We start from the raw sequence: 19,482 nt of genomic DNA on the forward strand, positions 1-19,482 counted from the left end.
CTTCTCACCTATCACCCCTAACCCATGACCTCTCGTTGTAGTCCCACCCTCCCTCAGTAGAAAAGCCTGCTTGCATTTACCCTAAATATACCCCTCATAATCTGTATACCTCATCAAATCTCCTCTCAATCTTCTACGCTCTAAAGAATAAAGTCTTAATCTTTCCTGAGAACTCAGACCCGGCATCATCCTTGTCAATTTTCTCTGCACTCTTTCAAACTTTATTACATCTTTCCTGTATGTAACTGACCAAAACTGCACATAATATTCCAAATTAGGCTTCACCAACGGCTTAACAGCCCATCTCTTGAACAATAAAACTTTGATTTATGAAGGCCAATGTGACAAAAGTTTTCTTCACGACCCAGTCTACCTGTGACGCTACTTTCAGTGAATTATGGACCTCTATTACCAGACCCCTTTGTTCTACCACAGTCCCCAGTGCTCTACTGTTCGCTGTGTAAGACCTACTATGGTTTGTCCTACCGAAATGAAAACAGCTTGCACCTGCCGCCATTAAATTCCATCTGACACTTTTCAGCTGACCCAGATCCTGCTCAAGCTCTGATGGTCGTCCTTGACCTGACCACACACCAGCCATGCTGACGATCCGTAATCAGCCCCCGTCTATCCAAATGCCAATATCCGATGCCTTAGAATATCTTCCAATAACTTTCCCACCAATGATGTCAGACTCACTAGCCTGTAATTTCCTGGTTTATGTTTAGAGCCTTTTTTGAGCAGCCAAACAACATTGGCTGACAGAACTGCCAATCCTACCCCTCCACAACAGCAGCCGACAGAGTACCTCTCTCGTTGGGACACACCTGGAGTCTGGTTTTGCTGTTAACTAACACTATTTTATTAGTAACTACATAATAAAGTAACATAAAACCAGATAAATCAAGCAGCCAAACAATATTGGCGATCCTCCAATCCTCTCGTACCTCTCTCATTGCTGAGGATGATTTAAATATCTCTGCTGTGGCTCCAGCAGTTTCTGCATTTGCCTCCCGTGGGGTCTGAGGGAGCTTCTTCTCAGGCTCTGGGGATTTATCCACCCTCATTTGCCACAGGACAGTAAGCACCTGCTCATCTGTATAGGGTCTATGAAGCTGATGTCGCTTTGCCTCGCTTCTGTAGAATCTGTGCCTGGCTTCAAGTGGACGGGGCCTGGGAAATGAATATTCAAGCGTATATGTCCTATCGAAAGGACAGACTGATGGGCAGAGGGGGTGGGGTGGCTCTGTTGGTGAGGAATGAAATTCAGTCCCTTGCGAGGGGGGACACAGAATCAGGAGACGTAGAGTCAGTATGGATAGAACTGAGAAATTGTAAGGGTAGAAAGACACTAATGGGAGTTATCTACAGGCCCCCAAACAGTAGTCTGGATGTAGGGTGTAAGTTAAATAAAGAGTTAAAATTGGCATGTCGCAAAGGTAATGCTACAGTTGTTATGGGGGATTTCAACATGCAGGTAGACTGGAGGAATCAGGTTGGTACTGGACCCCAAGAAAGGGAGTTTGTGGAGTGCCTCCGAGATGGATTCTTAGAGCAGCTTGTACTGGAGCCTACCAGAGAGAAGGCAATTCTAAATTTAGTGTTGTGCAATGAACCGGATTTGATCAGGGACCTCGAGGTAAAGGAGCCATCGGGAGGTAGTGACCATAATATGTTAAGTTTTAATCTACAATTTGAGAGGGAGAAGAGAAACTCGGAAGTGTCAGTATTACAGTTGAACAAAGGGAACTATGGTGCTATGAGGGAGGAGCTGGCCAAAGTTCAATGGAACAATACCCTAGCAGGGATGACAGTGGAACAGCAATGGCAAGTGTTTCTGGGAATAATGCGGAAGCTGCAGGATCAGTTCATTCCAAAGAGGAAGAAAGATCCTAAGGGGAGTAAAGGGAGGCCGTGGCTGACAAGGGAAGTAATGGACAGTATAAAAATAAAAGAGAAGATGTATAACATAGCAAAGACGAGTGGGAAGCCGGAGGATTGGGAAACTTTTAAAGAGCAACAGAAGGTAACTAAAAAGGCAATACATGGAGAAAAAATGAGGTACGAAGGTAAACTAGCCAAGAATATAAAGGAGGATATGTGAAAAGGAAAAAAATAGTTAAGATCAAAATTGGGCCCTTGAAGACAGAAGCGGGTGAATTTATTATGGGGAACAAGGAAAGGGCAGACGAGTTGAACAGGTACTTTGGATCTGTCTTCACTAGGGAAAACACAAACAATCTCCCAGATATAATAGTGGCCAAGGGACCTAGGGTAATGGATGAACTGAAGGAAATTTATATTAGGCGGGAAATGGTGTTGGATAGGCTGTTGGGTCTGAAGGCTGATAAGTCCCCGGGACCTGATGGTCTGCACCCCAGGGTACTTAAGGAGGTGGCTTTAGAAATCGTGGACGCATTGGTAATCATTTTCCAATGTTCTATAGATTCAGGATCAGTTCCTATGGATTGGAGGGAGGCTAATGTTGTCCCCCTCTTCAAGAAGGGAGGAAGAGAGAAAACAGGGAATTATAGACCGGTTAGCCTGATGTCGGTGGTGGGAAGGATGCTGGAGTCAATTAGCAGTAACAGGATCAGTCCAAGTCAGCATGGATTTACAAAGGGCAAATCGTGCTTGACTAATCTTCTGGAAATTTTTGAGGATGTAACTATGAAAATGGACAAGGGAGAGTCAGTGGATGTGATGTACCTGGACTTTCAGAGAGCCTTTGATGAAGTCCTACATAGGAGATTAGTGGGCAAAATTAGGGCACATGGTATTGGGGGCAGAGTACAAACATGGATTGAAAATTGGCTGGCTGACAGAAAACAAAGAGTAGCGATTAATGGGTCCCTTTCGGAATGGCAGGCGGTGACCAGTCGGGTACTGCAGGGTTCAGTGCTGGGACCGCAGCTGTTTACAATATATATTAATGATTTAGATGAGGGAATTAAAAGTAACATTAGCAAATTTGCCGATGACACAAAGCTGGGTGGCAGTTTGAAATGTGAGGAGGATGTTATGAGAATGCAGGGTGACTTGGACAGTCTGGGTGACTGGGCAGATGCAGTTTAATGTGGATAAATGTGAGGTTAACCACTTTGTTGGTAAGAACAGGAAAGCAGATTATTATCTAAATGGAGTCAAGTTAGGAAAAGAGGAAGTACAACGAGATCTAGGTGTTCTTGTACATCAGTCACTGAAAGCAAGCATGCAAGTACAGCAGGCAGTGAAGAAAGCTAATGGCATGCTGGCCTTCATAACAAGGGGAATTGAGTATAAGAGCAAAGAGGTCCTTCTGCAACTGTACAGGGCCCTGGTGAGACCACACCTGGAGTACTGTGTGCAGTTTTGGTCTCCAAATTTGAGAAAGGACATTCTTGCTAATGAGGGAGTGCAGCGTAGGTTCACAAGGTTAATTCCCAGGATGGCGGGACTGTCATATGTCGAAAGATTGGAGTGACTGAGCTTTTATACTCTGGAATTTAGAAGGCCAAGAGGGGATCTTATTGAAACATATAAGATTATTAAGGGATTGGACACACTGGAGGCAGGAAGCATGTTCCCGCTGATGGGTGAGTCCAGAACCAGAGGCCACAGTTTAAGAATTAGGGGTAGGCCATTTAGAACGGAGTTGAGGAAAAACTTTTTCACCCAGAGAGTGGTGGATATATGGAATGCTCTGCCCCAGAAGGCTGTGGAGGCCAAGTCTCTGGATACTTTCAAGAAAGAGATGGATAGAGCTCTTAAAGATAGTGGAATCAAAGGTTATGGGGATAAGGCAGGGACTGGATACTGATAGTGGATGATCAGCCATGATCACAGTGAATGGCGGTGCTGGATCGAAGGGGCGAATGGCCTACTCCTGCACCTATTGTCTATTGTCTCCCGAGCAAATACAAATGCAAAAAAGTATTTAATATCCTCCCATCTCCTTTGGCTCCACACATGGATTACCATTCTGATCTTGCAGAAAACCAATTTTGTCCATTGCGATCCTTCAGCTCTGAACCTATCTCCAGAGTCACCTAGGATTCTCCTTCACCCTGCCTGCTAGGGCAACTTTGTGCCTTCTTTTAGCCCTCCTGATTTTGTAAACATTCCCTAGTATTTCTCATGCTCCATAACTACCACATTTTTCCTACCTGCCGAAACCGACTATGCACTTATTTTTCTTAGCGAGGGTGTAATTATTTCCTGAAAATCAAGCTTCCCTACAGTTGTTATCATTACCTTTTGTTCTAACAGGCACATACAAGCTTTGTACTCACAAAATTGCACTTTGCAAGGCTTCCCACTTACTACGAATACCTTTCCCAGAAAAGAACCTCTTCCAATCCACACTTGCCAAATAATTTCTGAAACCGTCAAAACTGGCCTTTCTCCAATTTAGAATCTCAACCCGTGGACCAGACCTATCCTTTTCCATATTTCAGTTGAAACTAATGGCATTGTGGTCACTGGGTGCCAAGTGTTCCCCTACAGAAACTTCTGTCACCTACCCTGTCTCGTTCCCTGGGGGAAATGGACCATTGCATCCTCTGTCACTGAGGCTTCTACATGCTGATTAAGGGAACTTTTTTTGAACGCGTTTGACAAACTCTATCCTACCTAGTCCTTTTATAGTGTGGGAGTCTCAATCAATATATGAAAGGTTTAAATAACCTACTAAAACAACATTATGTTTCTTACAACAGTCTGTGATCTCTCTACAGGTTTGTTCCTCTAAATACCTGGTCTGTTGAGTGGTCGGTAATATAGCCTCATTAATGTTGTCCTATGTCTCGTACTTCTCAGTTTGATCTGTAAAGACTCACTAGACAAGTTCTGCAGTCTGTCCAGACTGAACACTGCTGTGACATTTTCCCTGTCTAGGAAAACCACCCTGCTTCCTTTAACCCCTCCCTCTCTGTCTTTGAAACAACAGAATATCGAGCTGCCACTCCTCCTCCTCCTGCAACCAAGTCTCACTAATGGCTACAATATCCTAATTCCAGGTGTTGATCCACACTCTGAGATCACCCACCTTTCCTATGATTCTTCTTCCTTTGAAATATACACAGCTCAGGACAGAAATCACACTATCATTACCCTTTTGACTCTTGACTTTGTCTGAGGTCTTACCAACATCGGTCTCCACGACCTCTCCATTATCTGTACTGGCACTCTGGTTCCCATCCCCCTACAATTCTAGTTTAAATCCCACCGTGTCTCACTATCAACCCATCCCACAAAGACATTAGTCCCCCTCCAGTTCAGGTGCAAACTAGCTCTTCCGTACAGCTCCCACTTTCTCTGGAAGAGAGCACTATGATCCAACCCCAACTCCCTCCTTCCTACACCACTCCTTAGTCACTGTATAATCTTCATGTTTCTGGCCTCACTAGCATGTGGCATGGTAGCAATCCTGAGATCACAGCCCTGGAGTTCCAGCCCTTTAACTTACAACCTCACTCCCTGAACTCCCTTTGCATGAACCTCGTCACTCTTCCTGCCTATGTCATTGATCCCTACCTATATGGACCACGACCTCTGGCTGCTCACACTCCCACTTAGGAATGCTGAGGACTCGATCCGAGATGCCCTGGACACTGGCACCCAGGAAGCAACGTACCAATTTTCAGGTGGCCCAGGTCGTAATCCAGAAATTACCACCTTTTTGGTTCTGCTTTTTAATTTAGTCCCTAGCAGCTCAAATTCCCTCAGCAGAATCTCTTTCCTTGTTCTACCTATGTCGTTAGATTCTGGACTAGTTCCTGAGGATTGGAGGGTGGCTAATGTAACCCCACTTTTCAAAAAAGGAGGGAGAGAGAAACTGGGGAATTATAGACCGGTTAGCCTAACGTCGGTGGTGGGAAAACTGCTGGAGTCAGTTATCAAAGATGTGATAACAGCACATTTGGAAAGCGGTGAAATGATCGGACAAAGTCAGCATGGATTTGTGAAAGGAAAATCATGTCTGACGAATCTCATAGAATTTTTTGAGGATGTAACTAGTAGAGTGGATGGGGAGAACCAGTGGATGTGGTATATTTGGATTTTCAAAAGGCTTTTGACAAGGTCCCACACAGGAGATTAGTGTGCAAACTTAAAGCACACGGTATTGGGGGTAAGGTATTGGTGTGGGTGGAGAATTGGTTAGCAGACAGGAAGCAAAGAGTGGGAATAAACGGGACCTTTTCAGAATGGCAGGCGGTGACTAGTGGGGTACCGCAAGGCTCAGTGCTGGGACCCCAGTTGTTTACAATATATATTAATGACTTGGATGAGGGAATTAAATGCAGCATCTCCAAGTTTGCGCATGACACGAAGCTGGGTGGCAGTGTTAGCTGTGAGGAGGATGCTAAGGGGATGCAGGGTGACTTGGATATGTTGGGTGAGTGGGCAAATTCATGGCAGATGCAATTTAATGTGGATAAATGTGAAGTTATCCACTTTGGTGGCAAAAATAGGAAAACAGATTATTATCTGAATGGTGGCCGATTAGGAAAAGGGGAGGTGCAACGAGACCTGGGTGTCATTATACACCAGTCATTGAAAGTGGGCATGCAGGTACAGCAGGCGGTGAAAAAGGCGAATGGTATGCTGGCATTTATAGCGAGAGGATTCGAGTACAGGAGCAGGGAGGTACTACTGCAGTTGTACAAGGCCTTGGTGAGACCACACCTGGAGTATTGTGTGCAGTTTTGGTCCCCTAATCTGAGGAAAGACATCCTTGCCATAGAGGGAGTACAAGGAAGGTTCACCAGATTGATTCCTGGGATGGCAGGACTTTCATATGAAGAAAGACTGGATGAACTGGGCTTGTACTCGTTGGAATTTAGAAGATTGAGGGGGGATCTGATTGAAACGTATAAAATCCTAAAGGGATTGGACAGGCTAGATGCAGGAAGATTGTTCCCGACGTTGGGGAAGTCCAGTACGAGGGGCCACAGTTTGAGGATAGAGGGGAAGCCTTTTAGGACCGAGATTAGGAAAAACTTCTTCACACAGAGAGTGGTGAATCTGTGGAATTCTCTGCCACAGGAAACTGTTGAGGCCAGTTCATTGGCTATATTTAAGAGGGAGTTAGATATGGCCCTTGTGGCTACGGGGGTCAGGGGGTATGGAGGGAAGGCTGGGGCGGGGTTCTGAGTTGGATGATCAGCCATGATCATAATAAATGGTGGTGCAGGCTCGAAGGGCCGAATGGCCTACTCCTGCACCTATTTTCTATGTTTCTATGTTTCTATGTCATTGGTACCCACATTGGCCATGACAACTGCATCTTTCCCCTTCCACTGCAAATTCCTCTACAGGTCAGATAAGATGTTCCAAACCCAGGCACCAGGCAGGTAAAACAATCTTCAGGACGCTCTATCCCTGCGACAGAATATATACATACATACATACATATACATATACACACACACACACATATATATATATAAATAAATAATATTAAAATGTAAAATATAAGAACTGATATATATATACACACACACACTAGACAACAGGGTGACCCATTGGGGCACGCTTTGGGAGAAGGGTAGTGCAGTCTAATGTGACCAGAATGTACATTAAATTTTCCTGAATGCTATTGGTATCACTTTGCTTTGGAAACTGAAGTAGTAAACCTCAGTTTATTAAAGAAGAACGACACGTAGCAGGGCAAATATGGCTCCTCCTCGTTTAACGAAGGACATGTTTGATGGCATCATTTCTGGTTTATCTGCCACCCTTGTGCCTCTCGTTGTCATTCTGGAGATGTGCAGTCCTTTCATCCTCCATCTCTTCATCTCTTCTGCTGTTTAACTCTGATCCTGGAAACATGCATCCCTCTCCTCCTCTGTCTCTTCTTCTCTCGTCTTTTTTTGTCCTGACTCTTTGATCCTGGAGTCGTGCGGCCCTCGCCTCATCCGATTCTTCTTCTCTCCCTCTCCTTGCGCTTCCCAATGACGTTTGGCATTATCTCTTGACCATAATGTCCCCCTTCCCTTTCCACTCTGCATAATTAGGCTGACCATTTTTTAAAACCCTAATGCTGGATAGAAGATACGAAGCAGTAACACCAAAGGATGCTGATTATTCTTGATGATGTGGTTGGCACTCTCCTAAATGGACGTGATATAGTCACCGCTGTCCTTTGACAGCAGCAAAGGGTTTTATGGGTGTCTGGAAGTACGTCATTACAATAAGATTTAATTATCTCTTAATGATGGGTGGCAGTTAGAAATGTCCCAATCCTGCACATGCTGATGGTGATGTGACCCCTCGAAATAGAGCTGCCCTGCCCTTTTGCTCCGGTAGGTGTCGCTGCTGAGGCTGGCTGTGTGCATGACAATAAACTGGACTGGTCTAAGAACACTGAGGGTGTCTACAAGAAGGGTCAGAACCGTCTCTATTTCCTGAGGAGACTGAGGTCCTTTAACATCTGCCGGGCAATGCTGAGGATGTTCTATGAGTCTGTGGTGGCCAGTGCTATCATGTTTGCTGTTGTGTGCTGGGACAGCAGGCTGAGGGTAGCAGACACCAACAGGATCAACAAACTCATTCGTAAGGCCAGTGATGTTGTGGGGATGGAACTGGACTCTCTCACAGTGGTGTCTGAAAAGAGGATGCTGTCTAAGTTGCATGCCATCTTGGTCAATGTCTCCCATCCACTACATAATGTACTGGTTGGGCACAGGAGTACATTCAGCCAGAGACTCATTCCACCGAGATGCAACACAGAGCGTCATAGGAAGTCATTCCTGCCTGTGGCCATCAAACTTTACAACTCCTCCCTTGGAGGGTCAGACACCCTGAGCCAATAGGCTGGTCCTGGACTTATTTCCTGGCATAATTTACAAATTACTATTTAATTATTTATGGTTTTATTACTATTTAATTATTTATGGTGCGACTGTAGTTATAGTTATGGAGCATGAGAAATACTAGGGAATGTTTACGAAATCAGGAGGGCTAAAAAAAAGGCTCGAAGTTGCCCTAGCAGGCAGGGTGAAGGAGAATCCTAAGGGATTCTGGAGGTACGTTCAGATCTGAAGGATTGCAATGGACAAAATTAATTTTCTGCAAGATCAGAATGGTAATCCATGTGTGGAGCCAAAGGAGATGGGGAGATATTAAATACTTTTTCGCATTTGTATTTACTCAGGAGACAATAGACAATAGGTGCAAGAGTAGGCCATTCGGCCCTTCGAGCCAGCACCGCCATTCACTGTGATCATGGCTGATCATCCACAATCAGTATCCAGTTCCTGCCTTATCCCCATAACCTTTGATTCCGCTATCTTTAAGAGCTCTATCCACCTCTTTCTTGAAAGCATCCAGAGACTTGGCCTCCACAGCCTTCTGGGGCAGAGCATTCCATATATCCACCACTCTCTGGGTGAAAAAGTTTTCCCCCAACTCCATTCTAAATGGCCTACCCCTAATTTTTAAACTGTGGCCTCTGGTTCTGGACTCACCCATCAGCGGGAACATGCTTCCTGCCTCCAGCGTGTCCAATCCCTTAATAATCTTATATGTTTCAATAAGATCCCCGCTCAGCCTTCTAAATTGCAGAGTATACATGCCCAGTCACTCCAATCTTTCAACATATGACAGTCCCGCCATCCCGGGAATTAACCTTGTGAACCTACGCTGCACTCCCTCAATAGCGAGAATGTCCTTCCTCAAATTTGGAGACCAAAACTGCACACAGTACTCCAGGTGTGGTCTCACCAGGGCCCTGTACAGCTGCAGAAGGACCTCTTTGCTCTTATACTCAATTCCCCTTGTTATGAAGGTCAGCATGCCATTAGCTTTCTTCACTATCTGCTGTACTTGCATGCTTGCTTTCAGTGACTGATGTACAAGAACTCAAAATAATCTGCAGATGCTGGGGTCAAAGCAACACTCACAACATGTTGGAGGAACTCAGCAGTCGGGCAGGATCCGTGGAAACGATGAGTTGATGTTTCGGGCCGGAACCCTTCGTCAGGTCCTCATCAACAGAGCCACCCCACCCCCTCTGCCCATCAGTCTGTCCTTTCGATAGGATATATACCCTTGAATATTCACTTCCCAGGCCCTGTCCACTTGAAGCCAGGCACAGATTCTACAGAAGCGAGGCAAAGCGACACCAGCTTCATAGACCCCATACAGATAAGCAGGTGCTTACTGTCCTGTGGCAAGTCAGGGTGGATAAATCCCCAGAGCCTGAGAAGAAGCTCCCTCAGACCCCACGGGAGGCAAATGCAGAAACTGCTGGAGCCACAGCAGAGATATTTAAATCATCCTCAGCAATGAGAGAGGTACGAGAGGATTGGAGGATCGCCAATATTGTTTGGCTGCTTGATTTATCTGGTTTTATGTTACTTTATTATGTAGTTACTAATAAAATAGTGTTAGTTAACAGCAAAACCAGACTCCAGGTGTGTCCCAACGAGAGAGGTACTCTGTCGGCTGCTGTTGTGGAGGGGTAGGATTGGCAGTTCTGTCAGCCAGTGTTGTTCGGCTGCTCAAAAAAGGCTCTAAACATAAACCAGGAAATTACAGGCTAGTGAGTCTGACATCATTGGTGGGAAAGTTATTGGAAGATATTCTAAGGCATCGGATATTGGCATTTGGATAGACGGGGGCTGATTACGGATCGTCAGCATGGCTGGTGTGTGGTCAGGTCAAGGACGACCATCAGAGCTTGAGCAGGATCTGGGTCAGCTGAAAAGTGTCAGATGGAATTTAATGGCGGCAGGTGCAAGCTGTTTTCATTTCGGTAGGACAAACCACAGTAGGTCTTACACAGCGAACAGTAGAGCACTGAGGAGTGTGGTAGAACAGAGGAGTCTGGCAAAAGAGGTCCATAATTCACTGAAAGTAGCGTCACAGGTAGACTGGGTCGTGAAGAAAACTTTTGTCACATTGGCCTTCATAAATCAAAGTTTTATTGTTCAAGAGATGGGCTGTTAAGCCGTTGGTGAAGCCTAATTTGGATCATTGTCTGCAGTTTTGGTCAGTTACATGCAGGAAAGATGTAATAAAGTTTGAAAGAGTGCAGAGAAAATTGACAAGGATGATGCCGGGTCTGAGTTCTCAGGAAAGATTAAGACTTTATTCTTTAGAGCGTAGAAGATTGAGAGGAGATTTGATGAGGTATACAGATTATGAGGGGTATATTTAGGGTAAATGCAAGCAGGCTTTTCTACTGAGGGAGGGTGGGACTACAACGAGAGGTCATGGGTTAAGCGTGATGGGTGAGAAGTCTAAAGGGAATATGAGGGGAAACTTCTTCATTCAGAGGGTCGTGAGAGTGTGGAATGAGCTGTCAACACAAGTGATCCATGTGAGCTCAAGGCAGTCCTGCGATGAGTTGGACGCTGACAGGCGACTGTTGCGACGCTGCTGGTGAGAGTCTCTGCCTGGATCGGTCTCTGCCGTTGTGTGGAGAGGGGTGGGGGCGGCTGCGGGGCTGCTACACGGGCAGCAGATTGCTCTCTGTATTGTACTGCCCCGGCTCGCGTATCCGGACAAGTCGAACGCGACATCCATGGTCGACACTGACCGACGGAGACCTCACTGCGCTCTGCCTGACCTGCTGAGTTCCTCCAGCAGTCTGTGTTTACTGCCCAGGTTTCCAGCCTCTGAGAATTTCTAAGTAGCAGGAGGAAGTAGTGCTGGTTCTTTTTCAGTACAGTAGGGTAGGGGCGGGACGTTTACAGCGATTGCCTTGCGGGGACGTAATTGGATAATGCGGGTTAAACCAGCCGTATTTCTCTGATCATTGGCTGAATTTGAACAAATCACATAACAACGCGGGGATATTCAATTTCAAATCATCCCGGGACACGGGTTGCTGTGAAACAGGATCAGACCGTGAGTGGAGCGTGTCCGCGGACCGGTGAGTGACCATTAACCCGGACACGCTGCGCTCCCTCTCCCGCGGATTGACCGCGTCCCTCACGGACCCGCAGCCCCGCTGGGAACTCGCTAGCCGCGGTAGTGTAGTGGTTCGCGTAGCGCCGAGAGCCCCCCACCGCGGTTTGTAAGGAGTTAATCGGTTCTGCCCAGGACCGTCCGGGTTTCCTCCGGGTAAAGAGGTCCTGGTTAGAAGGTTAATTGCTCACAAGGGTGGAACTGGGTGTCGAGGGCTTCTGGGGCGGATCTCTAAATAATTAGGGTTGGCTGTCAGTCTCTTAGCCAGGGTGAAATGTCAAATAGGAGAGGGCGCGGGGTAAAGATGACGGAGAGTGGGGAGGGGGCGTTTTGGGGAAGTTGTTTTACACAGTGATAGGTGCCTGGAACGGGCTCCGGGGTGGGGTGGAAGCACATATGATTGTGGTGTTTCAGGGGCGTTTACACAGACACTCACACATTACGGGAATGGAGTGATTTGAATTCTCTACATTTGGGTGGGATTAGTTAAAACCGGCGTGGTGACTGTGTCCTGTCCTACGTTCCAGGTTCTTCCAGCCCTGGAACTGGGAATCCTGTACAGCCGGAATTCTGCCTACAGAAGGAACGAGAGCGAGCTGAGAGACTGGGATACCCGTGAGGATGCCGCACTCCGATGGGAAGGCAGAGATGCTCCTGTGGATACTGACAGGTACTGGGAGATCCCACTCCGGAGAAGGGGCCGTGGGTTCATTCTGAAACACTGTGGGCTTGATGTCTAACGGCTATTCGTATTGGGTTTATTAGCTCTGTTCTATGGTGTGAAATTCTATGTTTTATTGCAGCAGTACAGTGTAAAGACATAAAAATCTATCAATTATAAAAACAAATAAAGAGAAAAATAGTGAGGAGTTGTTCATGGAGAGTTCAGAAACCTGTCTGAGGACAAGAAGGTGTTGCTGAATCATTGAGTGAGTGTCTGCAGGCTCCTGTCCCTCCTCCCTGTTGGCAGCAATGAGAAGAGGGTATGTTCTGGGTGTTGAGGGTCCTTCATGTTGGATGCTGCCTTCCTGAGGCTTCGCCTTTGATCATCTGCTGGTGGTTGGGTTGTGTTTGTGATGGAGATGGCTGAGTTTACAACCCTGTGTAGCTTCATCTGATCCTGGGCAGTTCCAGGTGGTAATGCAACCGATCACAATGCTTTCTCTGGTACATCTGGAGAACTTTTACTCTACTGGGACATAGTCTATTGACAGCAACTCTCCAAATTCCTCTGACCTGGGCCAGTCTTTCAAGTTGTCTGCAGATGCAGCCGATCTTCCAAGATCCTTCCTCCCTAAGGGATGAGGTCTTTGGAGCTTCTGTTGCTGGTCACACCACACCCGCCCCCTGTTCCCAACCCTCAACCTTTCATAGCTGAGCTGAAACAGACTATGGTGGAGATTTGTATGTCTTTGATGATGTAACAAATCCTCTCAAACTTGCAATGAAGTAGAGATGTTGATGTGTCTTCTTCATTATTGCATCAATATCTTGGCTCCAGGATAGAAATTCTGAGATGTTGACACCCAGAAACTTGAAACTGCTCACTCTTTCCAATGCCTCCACCTCCCTGTCAGGCTGTGTGCTCCAATTCCAACCACCCTCTGCTTGAGCCCACTTGAACTTGCCCCAGTGTGTGCCCTTTGGTTAAAGACCACTCAGTTGAGTGGTGTTGCAACAGGAATGTCAGTAAGACCAAGGAGCTGATTGTGGACTTCAGGAAGAGGATCAAACACCAGTCCTCACCAAGGAGTTAACTGTGGAAAGGGTGAGCACTTTCGAGGTTCTGGGTGCAACATCTCTGAAGCTCTCTCCTGGGCCCAACATACTGATGCAATAATGAATTGTCGTATCAGTTACAAATATTGACCATCTGGTAAAATGTCTGTCTTTGAATTCCGGCCTTGGCAGAACAATTGCCATTCACAATACACGTGTTAAAAGTGAATCGAAACTGCAAGCTGGCAACAGATGATACTTTGAAGTTGGTAAAGCGATTGTCCCTTAGTTGTTCAATGTGTTTCACATCTTTCTGTTATTCCTATCTCATCTGTCTCCAGCAACCCCTATGTATAAAGGGAACCAAAGTTCTTCAAAGACCTTTCATAAGAAAAAGTTCTGTCTCCAGACTCACCATCTCCAGGTAGATTACACATTGTCATGATCAACCTTCCCTGTCCCATCTGCCGGAAGCAAGGGTGGCTCCACATTCTGACTTCAGAGGTCTGGGTTGACCACAACTGCCCCAGGCCAATCTTGACTGGACATTGTCTTTATCCCATCTTACCTTAATGTCCACAGTAGTGGCTATACTTTAATAGGAGTTTTTCAGAAGATTTGGTGACACCAAAGTCTATCCAATTCCTACAGAAATTCTCTGCTCCCTGTAACGGGTGTGAGGATGATAACTTCTCCATGTTTTATTCCAGTCCTTCCCACTGTGGTCCAGTGCAGAGCGGCCGTGGCCTCCTCGGACTCAATCACCACCGTCCCTGTTGGTGGATCCATCCACTTCCCCATCCTCCATGCCAGTGAGGACAAGTACGAGGTGACTCTGGGGAAAACATCCCCGAACCAGCTGAAGATCTTGGCCTGGATGTCAAACCGACCGGAGACTCCGTACGTGATCCGGCCGTCCTACAGGAACCGGATTCACTTCCGGAGAGATGGTGTTATCGAGATGCAAGGCATCAAGACGAGTGACCAGGGGACATACGAGGTGCAGACGAACTACTTTGGGAGGGAGCTGAGAAACCGTGATCGTGACCAGTTTGAGATCCATGTTGTTGGTGAGTAGTTGTGTTAGAAAGCACAAGAGCACAGAAACAGGCCATTCAGCCCATTCAGTCTGTACTGGATTATGAAAGTATCCTAGATCGCCACAGCATAGAAGCAGATATTCGGTCTATGTAGTCTGTCGAACTGTATTCTCCCAAGTTCCATTGACCCATATCTAGACCATAGCCCTCCTTACCCCTCCCATCGATGTACCATCCAAAATTTCTCTTAAATATGAAAATCCAACCCATATCCATGGCTAAAGCCCCAAACTATTCAACCTCTCCCTATACCTCAGGTGCTCGTGTCCCAGCAATGGCCATGTTTTAGGGTCAGTACCCACATTTCCCAACTGTTTGACCCCACCATGAGACTTTCTGATTTCCAGAACCCAGACACCACCCAGGTGACCCTGTCACTGTCTAGACCTTCCCTCCTCTCACTGTGACCAGCAGCAGGCTGTATCTCTCTGTTCTCAGATCTCAGCCCAATAACCGCTCCCTGACTCTGGATCCGTGAAATCTTGTGTGAAGTTCCTGATTCTTTTCCCTGGGGGAGAAGGACTGACCTCATTCTAAGCCCCTCCTGATTTGATACACCTCTATAAGGTTACTCCTCCAAGAGGAGCACAGCTTTGTTGTTGTCTGGAGCTTGTGTGCCTCTGTGACCCGGAAAGCTGGAGTCTGGGTTTCCATGCCAAACAAGTCAAAGGGTAGAGGTCAGACTAAAGCTGCACCACCGGTCCTCCAGGTTCAGGGGTCCAGCTCAGGGCTACCAACCCCACTCGCCAAATAAAACTGTTATGGAAACAGCAATGCAGAATCCTTCCACATCTGAGTGACAGAGATGAAGGACCTTCGTTGCTGCCCTGAACACCAGCAGGTGAAACAGGAAGTAAATCAATATAAAGTCACTCCGTAATCCAGGGAATAACATCCGAGCCTGCCTATCCTCACCCGATGAGCCTGTTCCTTGTCCAGGCAGGTCTTGGCCTGGAATGTCGACTCCATGGATGCTGCCTGACCTACTGAGTTCTCCTCCAGCATTTTGTGTGTGTGTTCGTGTTGCTCACATCCTTGTCAATCTCCTCTGCATTTTTTCCACACCTTCCCTTTAACAGGGTAACCACACCACCAAGTGTGGCCTCACCGACATCTTGTACAACGGTGACGTGATGGCCCTCACTCCTGTAATCAATACCCTGACGCGTATGGGCCAGCACGCTGAAAGTCTCCTTCACCACCCTGTCTACCTGTGGAGCCACTTTCAGGGAATCTTATTCTTATCCTCCTGGGACGTGGACAATCGCCACAGCCCTGTAGTGTCCCTACCTCTTGGATCTGGAGATTCGAGGGTTCTCTGTGTGGAGTTTGCACGTGTGAGCTCCCACCGCTCTGTCCCCACTTGCAATTGTTGGCCCAGTTTCCTCCGCTCAACCCCATGAAGAGGAGGGAGAGACAGAGTCCCTCTGTTGAACGAGATCAGAGTTTTCCTTCTCCTACGTGAGCTGCCATTCACAGCTGAAGAGCCCCATCGGCCCAAAGCAACCCACTTCAAGGTGACAGTAACTGGTCTTTGGCCCTTCTGTGAGCAGAAATGATCCTGCTGGGTTTAATAGCTGAGCTGTACGTGAGAGTCAGGAGCTGGACTTGGTTGTCAGAGGCTATTTGAGACACGCCATTGGGAGCATTTAATAAATTGTGGAGTTTGTATCCTCACTACCCGCTCTCCCGGCTGTAACAATGTTAAAGAACCTCGACCAGCACCTGACTGAATCTTTCCCCAGTGTGTGGGTGTCGGGTAAAATCTATGGGGGTGGAGTGGATTTGGTTGTGGGGGGTTGTTGAGGGGAATGTTTTCAAGAATTTAATGTTAATTCATAATGAAATCTCTCCTGGCAGAGCCGGTGTCTGAGCCAGTAGTGGAGATCAGCAGGAATACCTCCCACATCACGCTGAAGTGCACGGCTCTCGGAAGCGGACAGATCACCTATCGGTGGGAAAGGCAGACAGACGCTGCCGTTGGGAACGACACCGTCCATGGAGCCCTGCTGGTCCTGCAGAACGATGGGCTGAGTGGCCACACCTACAACTGCATTGCTGAAGATTGCTGCAGTCGGCAGATCAGCCTCCCAGTCTCTGCAGACTTCAACCCAGCCAGCAGTGAGTGGGACACAGTGGATGTGTTTCCAGTACTGGGGGAGTCTCAGGATATGGGGGTGTCCATTTAGGACAGAGATGAGGAATTTCATTAGCCAGAGGGTGGTGAATCTGTGAAATTCATTGCCTGAGACGGCTGTGGAGGCCAAGTCATTGGGTGTATTTAAATCGGAGGTTATCAGTTCTTGGTTATTCAGGGTGTCAAAGGTTACAGTGAGAAGGCAGGAGAATGCGATTGAGAGGGACAATGAATCAGCCACAGTGGAATGGCAGAGCAGACCTGATGGGCTGAATGGCCTACTTTTGCTCCTGTGTTCTAGTCATATCATCTCCTAGAGTCGGGTGTGAAGTGGGGACTGCTTGGAATCGAGAACGTGCCCCAGGACCCGACTGGACAGGGGCTGGACTGAGAGAGGGGAGGAGGGAGTTCCAGTTTCCAGACACAAAGGTTCTGGTTGTGGGTTTCTGACCATGGAATGGATCAGTGAACTGAGGTTTAATGCTGTCTGTCTTTCTGTCCCCCAGAGTCCAGAAATTATTGGGCCAGTGTCCTCAGCTTTACAGTCGTTGTGATGTTGATCTTGGGTCTGTATCTGCTCAGGAAATCTCAGTGAGTATCCTCTTCACTATCATCCCACTCTCCGTCTAGCTCCCTTTCATCCCATCCCACCGCTGGTGTAAGGTGAGCCCGATGTTGGGACAACACACACACAATGCTGGAGGATTCAGAGGGTCAGGGAGCACCTATGAGGGGAATAAACAGGCCCAATATATCTAATTATTATTATCTTTATCTTAGTTATAACTAATTATCTTTCTACTTCATTATTACTAATAATTGATACACTCATCCCTCGATATATCTAAGTACTTCCTGCAACACACCAGTCCCGTGTCCACAGGTAAACCAGGTGTATTTCAGGGACTGAGAATGGATGCCCCGTCCCTGGTGCTCGGGAGGGAATAACTACCCCACCTCGTCACTGGCTGGGAAGTGACGTGTGACATTTTCTCTCACAGGTCAAGCCCACTCAGAAACCAAGGACCAGGAGAGTTCCAATGAGGATGAGCGTTCAGACTTGGAATCTCGTGTCTCCTCTGACCCAGTGTGAACTGGAACTGGGACAGTGCTGAACATGTCCCTCCCTCCAGCTGCTGTCTCTACCATGACCCCCACCCACCCAACCCCTGATCACAGGACGTCTGCACCTTACACTGTGTGGGAGGTGTCACTGAGATGCTGGGCTCCCCAGTGTGGGGCAGTTCCTGACTGTAGCAACTACTGGGAAACTGATTGAAATGGTGCCATGTATATAAATCTGTGTATTTAATATTTGAGTAAATATGTTGATTGATTATTTATTTTTGATTTGTACATGTTTAATGATTCTACATGTTAATCTACTCTTTGTATGAATGTATAAATTTTCTGTACATTGTTGATTAAAAACATTTTTTGTTGAAATAAATCATTCCTGCCTCTCTGTAAAAATATGTGAATATCTATTAAAAGACATCCTATTGCTACCGAATGACATGTGTGTACCTCACTTAAAGAGATCACAAAGTTAGACTCACGTTTTGGACCCCACTGTCGTCCTTTGAAATAATTTAATGTTTTGCAGTTTCAATGCATAACCTTGGCAATGAGGTGTTTTTCGAATGAACCCGCGATGGCTCTTGACCTGAAGCCCAGTGAGACATTCGTACTAAACTGCAGTGACAAAGGGAAGGCAAGTAAAAAATGCAGTCCGGGATGTGTCGAGAAATTCACGGGTTCATGAAGAGTGGGCCCAGTGGTAATAATCCTAAAAAAACAAGCAGAAATGGCCAGCTAGCCTTCAATAGATCTCAGTATTAATAAATTTATCCATCAGTATCTATCGTTAATGGTTAGCTGGTAGCCGTGACACATAGTCGTCTTCTTTTTTGTTTTATGGCGGTTGGCAACCAGTTTTTCAGTGCATTACAACCACCTGCTAGACTTGTGGTGTTCCAACCAAATGTGTCCTGGAGTCCTCCACTTTTAGACAATCTAGTTCAGCCTGCAGTTCTCTATTAGCATCACTCTGTCGTTGCAATTCCTCGTGAATGCTTAATACACTCATTAGGAAATGCCACAAACTGCCATTCTTCCCTAATTTTGTCATGTTTTCGTGTAGTTGCATTACCTCAATTACATTGATTTCATCTACATCACTTGTAAGACTAAAATCATCTTGTTAAAGAATACTGTAGTAATGATCGCATGTTATACTTTTAAAATTGCTGTTTTTCCAAGTCTATCTGCTTTTTCAGGTTTTCCTTTTCTTGGATCGTAGCTTGCAGTTGTTTACTGAGACCTTGGAGTTCTTCTTCATTTGCTTCCATGTTTTCATTTTATAATCTGAATGCAGAGAATTCACTTTGCAACAAATTCCTTTTCCTTTTGTATCCTTGTAATATTTTCCTCCATTTTCCAATCTCTTTCCAACCCACTATTCTTGACAGGTGTTGGAGTTCGACACATTTACCCTGGGTTTCAACCATATAATCTGAGGATTTTCCTTGTGTTCTGAAACATTTCTTAAATTCTTGACCATTTGTGATAAATATACTGCCATTAAGATTCCATCTCCCCTACCTGTGAACTGTTGGATCCTGCATTCAG

The 19,482-nt window shown here is 46.4% G+C and overlaps 1 protein-coding gene across 1 annotated transcript; it reads left to right on the forward strand.

The window, feature by feature from the left end:
* Positions 1 to 11,802: 11,802 nt before the first annotated feature.
* LOC134346081 (uncharacterized) lies at positions 11,803 to 18,345 on the forward strand. The gene is made up of 6 exons (XM_063047383.1): positions 11,803 to 11,860; positions 12,423 to 12,565; positions 14,325 to 14,684; positions 16,575 to 16,835; positions 17,358 to 17,442; positions 17,853 to 18,345. Exons 2-6 carry the CDS (start codon positions 12,517 to 12,519, stop codon positions 17,893 to 17,895), a joined length of 798 nt encoding a protein of 265 aa, XP_062903453.1. The 5' UTR covers positions 11,803 to 11,860; positions 12,423 to 12,516; the 3' UTR covers positions 17,896 to 18,345.
* The last annotated feature ends 1,137 nt before the right edge of the window (positions 18,346 to 19,482 follow it).

The sequence above is a fragment of the Mobula hypostoma genome, chromosome 5 (genome assembly GCF_963921235.1).
Source record: "Mobula hypostoma chromosome 5, sMobHyp1.1, whole genome shotgun sequence".
NCBI lineage: Eukaryota > Metazoa > Chordata > Chondrichthyes > Myliobatiformes > Myliobatidae > Mobula > Mobula hypostoma.